Genomic DNA, 13,908 nt, shown 5'->3' with positions numbered 1-13,908 from the left:
GTCTGTCTCCTCTGATAAACTGATTTTTCAGATGACAAAATCTATTCAACATGTACTGTGTTTTCATTTTTGCCCTGGCAGCCAGAAAACTGAGAACTGAAATATCAAATTCAGTCACAGTCATGTTTAACCCCAGGATAATTGTGATCTCCTTTTTCTTTGGCCCTAATGTTCTATTTCTAGCTGTTGTTTGGTTGGTTGGTTTTGCCTATTGTAAACCTTTATGTCCTTATGGAAAAGAAATGGGATAAAATAAACTTAACATTTGGTATGCTTAGTCATTTTAGAGTTATTTCTGCTATTTGTCAAAGATAAATGCAAGAAAACTTAACCTATGTTTGGATCTTAATAAAATTTGGAGAAATTGGGGAGGACAGAGAAGAGCAACAGAAAAGGGACGAAGAATGGGACTGAGGTAGTATCGCTCACATTCTGCAACTCAAATACTGGGGCACATTGATCTGGCATAAGGTCTAGTAAAAGAGAGTATCTGAAAGTTGGACTGTTTTGGAAAACCCCAGAGATGTGGTTAGGCGGACAGATCCCAGGAGGCATGGCCATTATTTTACATATATATATATATATATATGAATAGTTATAGAAAGGTTTTAGCCTTTTTTGGATCACAGATGCCTTTGATGATCTCTTGAAAGTATTGAACCTGCTTCCCAGTACTAGACATGCACATACGGTTCCCGAAAGCAGAACCCTCCTGTTAACTATTTATCTTTCCAGAATATCAAAAGCACTTTATAGCTGGCACTGCTTTGAAGAATTCGGATAGACCTGAGGAAGCATCTGGGCTGCCAGGCCAGACAGGGAGACTGGCAAATCAGTTATCAGCTGAAGTTCTTAACCCTCTGACACCATTCTTGGATGATTTAAGCCAGTGGGTTGTTTTCTGTTTGTTCTTTAACTGTTTGGAGTAACAGACCCTTGTGATGAGCTGACGAACATATGGGTCATCTATCCCAAAATACGTCCACACACACACGCTATTTTGCACAATATTTCATAGGGTTGGTGGACTTCCTGAAGTCACAGACTTTGGGTTATGTTTAAGTGAAGACTTTCCTGGATTCGGGGGATGCCCCTGCAGACCTTTTAGAATAACTCTCTCTCATCACAGGGCCTAGAGCGTTCTGGATGGAACGAGGTTACTGTACCGGGAGACAACAGAACCCCGCGGCCTCTGGACAAGCCCCGCCAACTCTCCCCTCCCCCATGCCCGTTCGCGCAGGTGCGAAAACCTAAGATGCCACCCCGGCGCGTCTGCTCAGGAAGATGGGGGGGACGATGGGACCCTGAGAGCGGCAGTGGCTGGGGCCTTCCCGACCTTGCTTGGTGACCAAGCTCTCCGCCCAGGCCTTTCCATTTCCTCAGCAGAGGGCGCCGCGGGCCGGAACGTGCTGACTGACCTCCCAGAGCGGCCCTTCCGGCTTCCACCCCCTGTTCTGGGCGGTGGCGAGGGCCCGTGACGTCCCAGGAGGCGGGGCCAGCGCCTTTGCCGGTGCTGGAGCCGCCATTGGAGCCGGCTTGGCTTGCGGGCTCCGCTGAGGAGCGGGAGGTTGGGCCGCAGTTAAAGTCGCGTCGGCTCCTGGTCCCTGGCCCTTCAGCGGCATGGCGTGCGGGGCGACGTTGAAGCGGCCCATGGAGTTCGAGGCGGCGCTGCTGAGCCCCGGCTCCCCGAAACGGCGGCGCTGCGCCCCTCTGCCCGGCCCCACTCCGGGCCTCAGGCCCCCGGACGCCGAGCCGCCGCCGCTGCTTCAGGCGCAGACCCCACCGCCGACTCTGCAGCAGCTCGCCCCGCCCGGCAGCGAGCGGCGCCTTCCAACCCCGGGTAACCTACGCTGCGGGCTTGGCAGGAAGCCAGGCCCAGGCATTTTTTTGAAGGGGGTGGGGGAGGGAAGCTCATGAACGCTAGGCTAATTCACTCGCGGACCCCTTCTTTGCCCTGAGAAAAGGGAACTGGGGTGTCGCTGGGCCTGGTCGCTTCCGGGGATGGGAGACATCCGGGAGGTGTAGGGGGGCCACAGTGTCGGTTTTCGGTTTTCTTGGAGCTGGAGAGACTAGGGGGGTGGGCAGCGGGAGGAGGATGGGAATATCCCCGGCCGCTCGGGGCCCTCGCAGCCCCCGTAGCCCTTCCTGCGTCCGCTGCCCGCGCCTGCACTGAGCCACCCTGCAGATCCAGTGGGCCATGGAAAATTGGATTCCGCTCACGAACCCGGCCTTGAGGGTGTGGGGTTGGGGGCGGGTTGCTGGGAGGGGGCCTGAGTGCGTGCTGTGCAGCACTGTGCTGTGGCTTGTAGGGAGACCTGATTTCCAGAAGTCGTTAGGGACTTAAGGCCGCCGTCGAAGGCGTGGAATCCGATTTCAACCTGTTTCTAAGAGACTGGCCCTGTTCTTTTATTGTATGGCTGTGGTCCTGTACCATATATGGCTTGAAATCGGTAGGTCGTTAGCTAGAATTTGAGAATCCTTAAACATACAGAGGTTCCGGAAGCAGGAATTCAACCATCCGTAACAGAGAGATTCTCCTTCGATAGGGATTTCACATAGGCCAAGGAAAGAGGAGAACTGGTGTGACAATAAAGTTAAAAAAAAAAAAACCCGAACCCCTAACCATTGCGCAGGAGTAGAGGGGAAAGTGCATCAGAATGAATAGTTAGCAGTTTTAAAGGGCTTCCGGAAATGCGGGGCGGGGGGTGCCTCAAAACTGGACTTTGGCAAGTCATTTCTTTGTGTGGGTTTTTCTATTCCTCAAGCGTTGTCAAAACCTTGAGGTTGCCTTAAAATCATTCTTTATTGCCCCTTTTCAGTTACCAGTGTCTTTAGCCATTATTTCCTCCTTCTGTGTATCCACGATGCAGATTTGAGGCCCTCATCCTCTCACACCAAGATCCCAGCAGTTGCCAGCCAGGCTCTCCTAGGCACTGTATCCTTACTTGTGTTCACCTTATCTCTTCTTTATCCTGGCATTCAAAGGATTTATCAACTCTAACCATTTCTTACCTAGTCAGTCTTTTATACATTTTTTCCCCAAACTATGCCTTTGCTCTTTTCCCCCAGACCCACTTGGCTGTGCCTGTATCCTGTCTTCCATCATGATGTTTTCCCCTTCTGTTTGTTAATCCAAATACAGTCGTTTCTTCAAGTCTTCCATTACCTGACTAACCCTGCTCCATAAGGAACTCTATTCTACTTTAAATTCCCTGATCACTTATTGTTGCAAAGCCTTATGTACTGAATGAAATAATGTTTGCAAAAGCAGGGTACATAGATGTCCTCTTGAAGTGATATTTTTTTCTTCCACTGCTCCTACGGATACCCAAGGAGAGTCACATAATCTTTCTGGATCTCTCTTCTGCAAAATAGAATTAGTACTTGCCCTATCTGTCTCAATGGAATTTATGTAAATGTTTTATTTCTTCCAATACTACCCTGTAGATTAATTTTATGGTAGTTCATAATATAGCAGATGCTTACTAAGTGATTGTTCAATGTATTTGGAAGCCTAAATATGGCAGGGTGCTGTAATGGCGTCACTGTTTTTTTAATCTTAAAATTTAATTTTTGCATAGATTTCTTAGTCATTTTGTGTTAAAATATTTTATTAAAAATATTCATTTGTAAAGGTTGATCAGTTATGGTTCTGTCATGAAAGAAACAATAATTTGGTTCTTTGTCTGAAGAGAAAGATGCCTTCTGAATTAAAAAGGAAGAATGGGGGAGGAAATATTAATTGCTAAAAAAAGAAAGAATAAAGCCAACTAATAGAAAAGTGAATTTAAAAATCAGTGACTTCATATCAAAATATCCTACTTGTTAACTCAAAAGTTCTCTCAGAAATAGTCAAGAAACTATGTTCTTACTAAACTTAAAAAAAAAAAAAAGATATGTATCATAGCACTTTTTTATGGAAGGAGCCTATAAAATTAAGCCTTTCATTGCTTAAAGGAGCTAGATGGATACCAGACATGTAAGGGGTTTGCTGACCTCCAGGAAATGTTTGTAAACATGGAGGGAGTCTAGATGCAAAGCAGTTAATTGATCATGACTTGAGGGTTGGAGAATAACTTCCAGAAAGGTAGCATTTTAGCTGGGTCTTGAATAATGTTGGGGGGAGAGACTGCCCCAGTTCAAGCAAAGGAAAACTGCTAGAGCAAAGGCTAGAAAACCCACAGGTGAAGGAAAGGATAGTTTAATGGAACTCGGTTGTAGTGGAACTGGAAAAATAATTTGGGGCCCAGTCTTGGAAGGCATGGAATGCCATGTTCAAGAGTTTGAATTTGGTCTGTAGCAACTAGGAGTCATTGTAAAATTTTGAAGATGGGCTTAGTCTGATATAAGCTGGAAGCACAACCTCAAATAATAACGGGAGGCAAGAATTTAAATTATTATCCACTGTTAAAAAGAAATTTGCATTTTTCTTTTTAAAGAAAAAAATGCCTTGGCCTGCTTGGGAAGAAAGTCACAGCTACTTCTTTTTCTCCTGTGCATACCATGTTTAGATTCTTGGACTTCCCAGTCCTTCTACCAGCCTTAATGTTGTGTCTTTCCATTTGTTCACTTTGCTGTACAGGAGGCAGTTAGAAGTTTATCAAAGACCTTCTGTTCTCATGAGCATTGTCCTCATACTTGTCCTTTCTTGTTTCAATTCTTTGCAGTTCCTTACATCCTTGTATTGATTCTGGCAAGTATGTGCTTGGAGAATAATGCATTTTAAAGATGAAGCAAAGACTTCATAAATTCAGGGATCTAAAATATGAACTTCATAGCATTCTGAAAGGAAAGCTTTGCTAATCCTGCATTGTTCCAGTGTTCAGGCTTGAGAGTTCTGGAGTTTAGCTACGTGTGGAGCTACTTTGAGTTCATGTCAGTCCCTGGACTGTACCATCACTTGTTATGGCATTGTTAATGTCTTTGGTGTTGATTCTCACAACTTTATTGGGTAGGCATTTAACATTTGTTTTGAAGTACTAGGCTAAAGATCCTGAATGATTTCCCAAGGTCACAGTCACATAGGAAGAAGCAAAATGGCATTAACACTTACCCCCCATTAAAAAAAATTGTTATAGCAAAGTATATATTAGAATAATGTAAGTGGGGGGGTGATATAATTTCCTGGTTTTTGTTTTTTATAAGGAGGCTTTATGATCTGGAAAGTGAATCCATATTCTATCAAAAAACCCCAAGAAACTTGTTGAAAACCACATCTTTCCAGATTCTGTGTTGTCTCTAGGAGTGGCCTTCAAGGTGGTTAGTGATTTGTGTGTCCTGGACTCCGCTAATAGCGTTAACAAATTAGTTTATGATTACCTTGACTCAGAATAGTAATCTGAATCCTACCAAATATTGCCTCTTATAGGATCAGAAAATTCTTTTCTAAGCTCTGGCCATCAGTTCCAAGCAGTAACCTCAGGTCTTCTCTTGGTCAGTGTCCAGGCTGTGAACATAATGGTTTCTGCTCTCCTCTTCCCCAAAGATCTTGAATCCCAAACAGGACAAGAGTTTCATTGTTAGAAGGCCTTGGTGTAAGAGACTTGTTCCTAATACCCTTGTTTGTGAAGTTGTGCAACTCAGAGGAGATCAAAAATTGCTTCTTATTAGGTGAAGAAGCTAAGGATGGTTTTGTTTGTTTGTTGCTGTAAGTTGTCCTACTTAATCCTACAGCAAACAGCAGATCTGGTCTTCATTGTCACAGGAAAAGAAGCAAAGGGAACTACCTGGGTGGTTTATGCCAAAATAGCTGCTATCCTATGTATTACTGAAATAGTGGCAACAAGAGGAAACACTTTGGGGATTATAGGAGGAGTGCTTTATCTGGTATAAACACATTTGTTAATATAACATGGGAGGAGGGACAAGAAGCTTGAAGAAGTAACACAGTAAAGTGAATGCTCAAGTGTGTTTCTTTTTTATTAGAGCAAATTTTTCAGAACATAAAACAAGAATACAGTCGTTATCAGAGGTGGAGACATTTAGAAGTTGTTCTTAATCAGAGTGAAGCTTGTACTTCGGAAAGTCAGCCTCACTCCTCAGCACTCACAGCACCTAGTTCGCCAGGTAAGCATGTTTTAGTGTGCACCATCCATTTAAGAGTTTGTAAGTGGTAATTAAAATGATGGTTTCCTAAACCAGAATTGATTTCATCTAAAGTAATAAAATTGATAAAGTGTATTCATTGTATTACTACTTATAAATGCTTTTAAAACCATGGAGTCATGAAATTGCAAAAGACCTTAGGTTGATTTGACTGGACTTCCTTCCACCCAATTCAAGAGTACCCTCTATAACTGCAGCATATAATACCGTAGCCAGTAGCCACATGTAGCTGTTTAATTTTAAATTACTTAAAATTTAAATTCAGTTTCTTGCTGTGGTAGCCATATTTCAAGTACTTAGTAGCCACGTGTAGCTGTTGTATTAGACAGCACTATAGAACATTTCCGTTACTGCAGAAAGTTGTGTGACAGCACTGCTCTGTAATATTGACAGGTGGTCAGAGAGGATGGCTCAAAAATAGAATCTCAGGGTTGGAGGGAACCTTCATCGTCACATAGTTCAGCCATGAGTCTTGCCTGCCATATCCCTGTAAATAGTCAACAGGCCAGGGCCCAAACATCACCACTGGTGGTGGACTCTGCCTACTTTAACAGTAGAGGAGAATATTTGTTTCCTCACAGAATATTCTACTTTATAACAGTTCTAAGAGTTATTAAAAATTACCTTGATTAAAACTTGTCTCCTTACAGAACACAGATTGATGTTGGCCAGGAGATAGGGGGAGCGGGGAATGGGGACAAACTGCTTAATGGGTAAGGGGTGTTATTTGGAGTGGTGGAGATATTTTGAAACTAGATAGGGGTGGTGGTTGTAGAAATTATGACTATACTAAATGCCACTGAATTGTTCACTTTTAAAATGGTTCATTTTATGTGAATTTCACCACAAATAATTTTTTAAAAAATTGTCATCTTGGGACTTCCCTTGTGGCACGGTGGTTGGGAATCCACCTGCCAATGTAGGGGACACGGGTTCGATCCCTGGTCCGGGAAGATCCCACATGCCGTGGAGCAGCTAAGCCTCTGCGCCACAGCTACTGAGCCTGCGCTCTAGAGCCCATGAGCCACAACTACTGAAGCCCGTGTGCCTGGAGCCCATGCTCCACAACCCGAGAAGCCACCACAGTGGGAAGCCCACACACTGCAACAAAGACCCAATGCAGCCAAAAAATAAATAAATAAAAAATAAATACATTAAAAAAAATTGTCCTCTTATAACCCAAAGGTCTTGACCCTCAAATAACACCCTTTCCAATGAATTGCTCTTGCCCATACATGAGTGATAGATCTTTCAGTGGTTGTAGCTAGCACGTCTCTCCTTAATATTCTCTTCGGATTTTAGTAGTATCATTTTGAAGTAATAAAATATGTTACGGGTAGAGAAACAATTATAAATAATTACTGACTAGATGTTTTGCAGATTTTATTTGTAGAGAAAAAATTTTGGTTTAAGCAAAAAACGATTTGTTTCTAGACGTTAACTGGTTTATAGACTAAGAGGGCTGAAGAAACAGATTCTAGGCTGAGCTTTGAGGAAAACTCAGAACTGGGCTGCCAACAGAGCTGCTGCTTTTATCATGATCAAGAAGCCAATTTCCATCTGGCATCCCAGGGGAAATTTTGGTTTCCAGCTGCAGTCTAATGAACATTTCAAGGGCCTCCCTGGTGGCGCAGTGGTTGAGAGTCCGCCTGCTGATGCAGGGGACACGGGTTCTTGCCCCAGTCCGGTGCATCCGCAACGGGAGAGGCCACAACAGTGAGAGGCCCACATACCGCAAAACAAAAAAAAAACCCAAAAAGCAAATCAACTCTTTGTGTTAATGAACATTTCATTTTTCTCAACCTAGTTTCAAAAGGGATCAAGGATGAGATGTGTAGTGCCTAATCATCTCCTTTTGTCATTCGTCAGTGACTTAGCTAAGTTTTTTATATTGGGGAAGTCAACCATTTCTTATCAGAATCACCTGTGGAACTAAAAAGATGCCTAAGCCCTACCCCAGAATTAAATCGACATATGTATCTTTTTTGTTGTTGTTAATTCTACAGATAATTATGATGCACCACCATGATTAAACATAGGTGTAGATGATCTCCAAGGATCTGGGTAGCTCTTATATTGTGAATCTACTTTCTCTGATTCAGACTAGAGGCTTTATATCAGCTTTAACCTTTTTGTTCTTGTTCTTTACCAAGTGAGCATTCTGTATGGGCTCGGATCGTTATGGCATCAGAACTGTTTTTCTGTGTGCAGATCATTTAGCACACCTGAATATACTTTCCTCCTACTTCTTAATTTACCTTCAGCCTTGCCTTGTAGAATGAATGTCAGAACTTTGTGAAACTATTCCATGTAAAATAGTGGAAAATATCATTTTTCTAAAGAATTTTTATATTCTAGGACTCTTTGCATAGTTACTAATTCAGAACCCTAGAGCTAGAATGTATATGTAAACTAAGTATGTCTTTTGGCCAGGTTCCTCCTGGATGAAGAAGGACCAGCCCACCTTTACCCTCCGACAAGTTGGAATAATATGTGAGCGTCTCTTAAAAGACTATGAAGATAAAATTCGGGAGGAATATGAGCAAATCCTCAATACCAAACTAGCAGGTAGGCTGAGGCAGTGGCTATGCCATTGTTAATAGGGTTCTGTAAGGATTAATCCCAGTTAAGTAAATGGTAACTTAGAAAAAGCGTAACACTTAATTCCAGAAGGTTTAATGAATTGTGAGTATTAATTTTCTCTCTTTGGTTACTCTCTTTTGGATTCTAAACATTTTATTTATACATTATATGGAAGGACTTTTCATTTACATTTCTGAAACAAGATAAGCCAAGCTTTTCTTTCAAGAATTTTCCATATGAATAAAGGCATCAAGTAGGTTATTCGGGCAAGCTGGTGGGTTAACAGGTGGTAGGAATCATGCTGACCTCCCAACAGGTGGTTGGGAAGAGTATAGTCTACACATTCAGACTTCCTGGTGGGAGTCACTTTATGGATGTGGGAAGTCAGGCATCCTGTGATTTAGAGGTACTTTAAAGTCTGGAAAGCACCGCGCAGGCTAGAACAAAGAGTGATTAGTGATGGCAACCAGTAGACCCTTTTGTGAAAGGAAGGGATCTAAATCAGGAATAGGAAGTAGTACCTGTTTAGTGAAAGAGGGTGATGTTGTGATCAGAGAGGTTTTAGGCAACAGCTTCTTCCTGTAAGTATTGTTTTCTCATGTGGTGGCCCACACAACAGAATGTTAATTGGTCGGCTTTAAATTGAGAACTGTTGATCTAACAACAGAGTTAAATGAATTTCTTTATAGTAACATTTTTTTGATCCTTTAATATACTAACAATGTGTATTATAAGAAGTAGCTGTAGTATGTCATTCCCCTATTCTACCCCCACTCCAAATTTGTTTAGACCAGCTGGCTGTAAACACTTCTGTGTTCTTGGATGTCAGACTACCTTCTGTCTTTTTACTGAGTTTCCCTTCAGAAGGTACTTCTGTGGAACTGTCTGCAATTAGGTAATGTGGAATTTTCTCTTAGCTTTCTAGCCATTCCACCTCTATCACTCAGTTTGTATGTTGAAATTTATAGAAAAGATAGAGTGCAGAAAAGAGCTTCAAGCTTCATGTCCTATAGGAGATAATACTAAAATTTGCTGGCTTGTGGTAGTGAGCACAGCTGTCTATCTTGGGAAGCCATTAGCAGGAGATGGAATTACAGCAGGGGTGAGATTATTAGGAAAATGTTAGCGATGATCAGTGACCAAACCTAGGAGCCAGGGATTTGGCTCTGGGACCTAAGAGAAAGGAACAGATCTCAGAGTGACCATTATAAGCAGGGCCTGAGCGTGGATAATATAAACTGGGAAGCTAGATGTGATTCTGACCCTTCATTCTTGAAAAACTGCGGGAGAGTTTCTGGGGATAGTATATACTGTCTTTCCCCTCACAGAACAATATGAATCTTTTGTGAAATTCACACATGATCAGATTATGCGACGATATGGGACAAGGCCAACAAGCTGTAAGTATTGCCAAGTTTTTCATTGAATTTTTCAACTTCCAAGAGCAAGATTTTGACACTGAGTACCTTGTCTCCTGAGAGCAGAAAGCCCCTGTGAAGTAAAATAATAGATAACATTTAAAGAATACTTATATGTCCAGCACTGTGCTAAACCCTTTAAATCCTCACAAAGTTTATTTAATCCACAATTACCCTGTGGGGGAGGAACTATTCCTAGTCCCATTTTACAGGTAAGGATAGCATTTAAAGAATTTAAATAATTTGTCCAGGCTCATACAGCTAGTGGTTCAGCCAGGATTAAAACCCCAGGTGGTCTGACTTCAGTGCCAATTTGTTTAATACCTGGCTTTTCCCTCAGAAAGGTAGTTTCAATTGTTAATTTATGAAAGTTGAGTCCTTAAGCTAGCTTATCAAGTGTGTGGTCAGAATTTCTTAATTCTAAACATCTTGCAACTACCCATTACTCAAAACAGAAATTATAAATAGCTATATATGTAAACTGAGTCTGAGTCAAGTTTCTTAAATTCTTGCGAATTTAGGACCTCTTTAGTGGTGATTGATATCCTCTACTGTTTATCACATTTACCGTTAGTTAATATTAAAAAAGCATGACACTGTATTTTTAATATTCTTACACTCGTTTGTTTTTTATTCCTAATTTATAGATGTGTCCTGAAGCTTTCTTGCATATCTGGGTACCAGGTTTGACCTCAAGAGATGGCTGCTGTACACTTTTTGCAACTGGTTTGATATCACATTTCAGCTCCAACTTTGCATCCTGAGAACACTTAAATGTTTCTGCAGGTCCATTTTATACAACTTGAAAGACCTTAAAACTTTCCGGTTGCCACAAGCATATGTTTCTTTTCTGCTCATCCAATAAACAGCTGTGCCCTACTGTGATAGATTCCAAACAAAAATACCTGGAGCAGCAGTTTAGCAAAATATGCCCTCAGTGGCACTCAACAAATGGAGTTTCCCCAAGCACAGTTCTGTAAGAAGTGTGTGTGAGAGTGTGTGTATGTGTGTTTATGTGTATTTTAAGTTATTATTTGTATTGTGCAAATTTTTTTGATCTTGGGGATTCTGGCTGTGAATTTGATGCACGACAATTATGGTTAAAAACATTTCCTTGGTCTACAGAAGATCATTAATGTTTTGTGACCATATAAGTTGTAACAGTGGATTGTTTTCTGTGTAGGTGTTATTGTTAAATACAGGGACTGTTTCCAGGCACAGAATATGAATCATAAGTTAGGATGGACATTAGATGTGATTATGACGACATAGCAAAGGTCTGTGGTCCTAGGTCTACAAATGCGTGGTGAGGAATTAGAACAAACCCGAGACAGGCCATTTGACACATGACTCTGCCTAGCTGTGTTAGAACATTACTTTGACTCCAAGCCTTAAAATACCCACGTGGAGTCTGTGCTCACCTCATTCACACAAGGAGCTCCCTGGACACTGAACCTCTAAGAAGGAAGAGAGTCTCCTCTGGAGGAGGAGCATCAGGCTTTGCTTGGGAGCATGACAAAGGCGAGCATGGGGCTGGGCCACGCCCCTGAGGCACTGCTACTTGGGAGGCGCCACTTCACCTTTGTATCACTTATTAGAAATAGAATTTGGATCCTTTGGTCAGGTTCCCCCAAATTCTTTTAAGAGATGTCCATGTTCAATTGCTTGAGCTTTGTTTTGGCAACCCCCTGCCCGAAGTTGCTTACAGACTGTTCTTCACCTTATTTCCAAGGCTGAGGAACAGAAAGTAACCTCTGTTTTGAGGAGGTGGAAGTTAAGTATACATTTATTTTTTACTGTGACTTGTTCAGGACCACGTTTTACAAAATGCCTTGTTTCCTTTATTATTGTTTCGGAAAGGAAAGTTCTATTAAAATTGTTTTAGTTTGAATATAGAATAGTTTTTTTAATTAAGGCTTATTTTGAAAAAAAACTGTGTTTAATTCAAATGTATGCCAGTACCTTCCAAAGTAAGGTAATATTCAGAGACAGTTGTCCTGATCAGATGGCTTAGAGAAGTTTCTGGAATATTCACATTCGAAGATTCCTTATTAATGAATGTCTTTGACTTAAATCTAACCAAAAACTGCAACATTATTCTTTGTACATTTTCATTATATAGTGTTAACAAGCTTAGTTGCAAACAAATAAAATACTTAAGCTATTTGTTTACCTTGCCTTCTTAATACTGTGATAATGTTTATTAACTCAAATAATTTATGTGAGGCTGCTATAACCATTTCCCTATTTCAACATTACATTTAAGATTTAAAGACTTTTTAAAGCCCAGAAGTGATCTTTTAATAATTAAAGAATTATTTTTACTTCATATTTGAAGGGCAGTGTGTTTCATCTCTTGTTTTTCCAGGGTAGTCACTTGTTCCTGGAAGAGGAGAATAGCAGTGGCTGTAATGGGAGTGGCCTTACAGTGGGATAGTCACCCTAAAACAAGGGCAGGGCAGCTGTGGGGGCCATCCGAAGTCCTGAAGGATGGGCCAGAAATGGGGAACGCTGCCTCACTGAAGTCTTCTTGTTACAGAATCAGTGTGATATGTTCATTCACTCTTGCAGTTGTCAGCCCCATTCCTACTAAATGGCTGCTGGGTGGGAAATAGAGTAGGTTTCTATAAGGAAAATGACAGACACCCTCTCACTGCACCTAGTGTTGTTAGGCTGTTTTATTATCATATGGTTGCCCTTTGGGGCCACAGAGTAAGACCACGCCACCATGGCTGGGTTTTGGGATCTCCTCAAAAGGGACTGGACATGTTTGTTTAATGTTTTATGCAGAGAGAAGATGACTCCTAGGTCAGAAAATGGGGACCTGTGAGGTAAGCCTTAGACTAGTGAAAGGTGTTTTTTCCTAGACCTTGATTTCTAGGGCTTGAACATAGGGGCATTCCCAGGTAGGGATGTGTCTTTGTCTCATGGAAATAGGTCAAGGCCCAGGGAAGAAGTCAACCTACGGAGACCGTAAGCATGGGCCAGAACCTGTGGTCTCAGAAGATCTGTATCTAGTGAGCTAGTTAAAATTTTTTTCTGTTTGAATTCCATTTATTATCTTTAAGTAAAGTCTTCACCTTAAGGGGAATGAAAGGAGTAAGTGTCCATGCATACCTAGGTCAGAGGAGTACAGGGGAGATTAAAGGTTGTGAGGCAGTCATAATTGTCAAGAGCTCCCAGGAAAAGAAGAACATCAGAAGACACATGAACTTGGGCCAACCTTCCACACACGGTGAATCTTCTCTGCCCACCAGGGAGGATTGGTTGTTTAGAATAGTAGCTAAAGGAATGGCCTTTGGATGTTTGTAGCCCTAGAGTTTAGTCTGCTCTGCCACTAATTTGCTATGTGAGCCTTGCCAAGCTACTGAACTTTCTGAGCCACGGTTTCCTTATCTGTAAAATGAGGGTTAATTGTATGTACATCATTGGGGTTTGTTTTCAAATAGATTAAATAGTCCATGTAAAGAAAGTATTTATATTTAGCACAGGTTGGGGCATATAATATGCACTTGAAAATGTTACAGCAGGTTTCTTTACAGTGGTCTTCATCAGATCTGAAGACCAAAACCTTTCTTTCTGCAGTGGTGATTCTCAACTTTCCAAAACAAATAGCCCCTTGTTAACATCAAATCTCACATTCTCTTATTAGAATTTGTACTTTTTAAGTGTTTGACAAAAAAATAAAAGATAAATGACAAATGAATTCAGTAATGCCTTTCAGTGAATCTGTATTTTGTTACTCAGCAGGGATCAGCAAACTATGGCCTATTTTTTGTAAATAAAGTTATATTGGAACACT

At 41.5% G+C, this 13,908-nt stretch overlaps 1 protein-coding gene across 1 annotated transcript; it reads left to right on the top strand.

Annotated features, from left to right (window-relative positions):
• The first annotated feature begins 1,488 nt into the window (after positions 1–1,488).
• On the top strand, positions 1,489–13,908 carry AKIRIN1 (akirin 1). Its single transcript, XM_027109016.1, has 5 exons — positions 1,489–1,840; positions 5,926–6,066; positions 8,539–8,673; positions 10,017–10,088; positions 10,754–13,908. The coding sequence occupies exons 1-5, from the start codon at positions 1,621–1,623 to the stop codon at positions 10,762–10,764; spliced, it is 579 nt and encodes a 192-aa protein (XP_026964817.1). The 5' UTR covers positions 1,489–1,620; the 3' UTR covers positions 10,765–13,908.

This window comes from Aethalodelphis obliquidens, unplaced genomic scaffold (assembly GCF_003676395.1).
Source record: "Aethalodelphis obliquidens isolate GAN/ISIS:26980383/991018 unplaced genomic scaffold, ASM367639v1 scaffold9, whole genome shotgun sequence".
Classification (NCBI taxonomy): Eukaryota; Metazoa; Chordata; class Mammalia; order Artiodactyla; family Delphinidae; genus Aethalodelphis; species Aethalodelphis obliquidens.
The sequence above is the reverse complement of the archived record's forward strand: the minus strand, read 5'-3'. Positions and strand labels throughout refer to the sequence as shown.

Bases quoted from the DNA above. Each gene is read 5' to 3' on its own strand.
- AKIRIN1 (XM_027109016.1), top strand. From the start codon at position 1,621: ATGGCGTGCGGGGCGACGTTGAAGCGGCCCATGGAGTTCGAGGCGGCG. The intron at 1,841-5,925 runs GTAACCTACGCT...CTTTTTTATTAG, and splicing joins GCGGCGCCTTCCAACCCCGG to AGCAAATTTTTCAGAACATA. The intron at 8,674-10,016 runs GTAGGCTGAGGC...TTCCCCTCACAG, and splicing joins CCTCAATACCAAACTAGCAG to AACAATATGAATCTTTTGTG.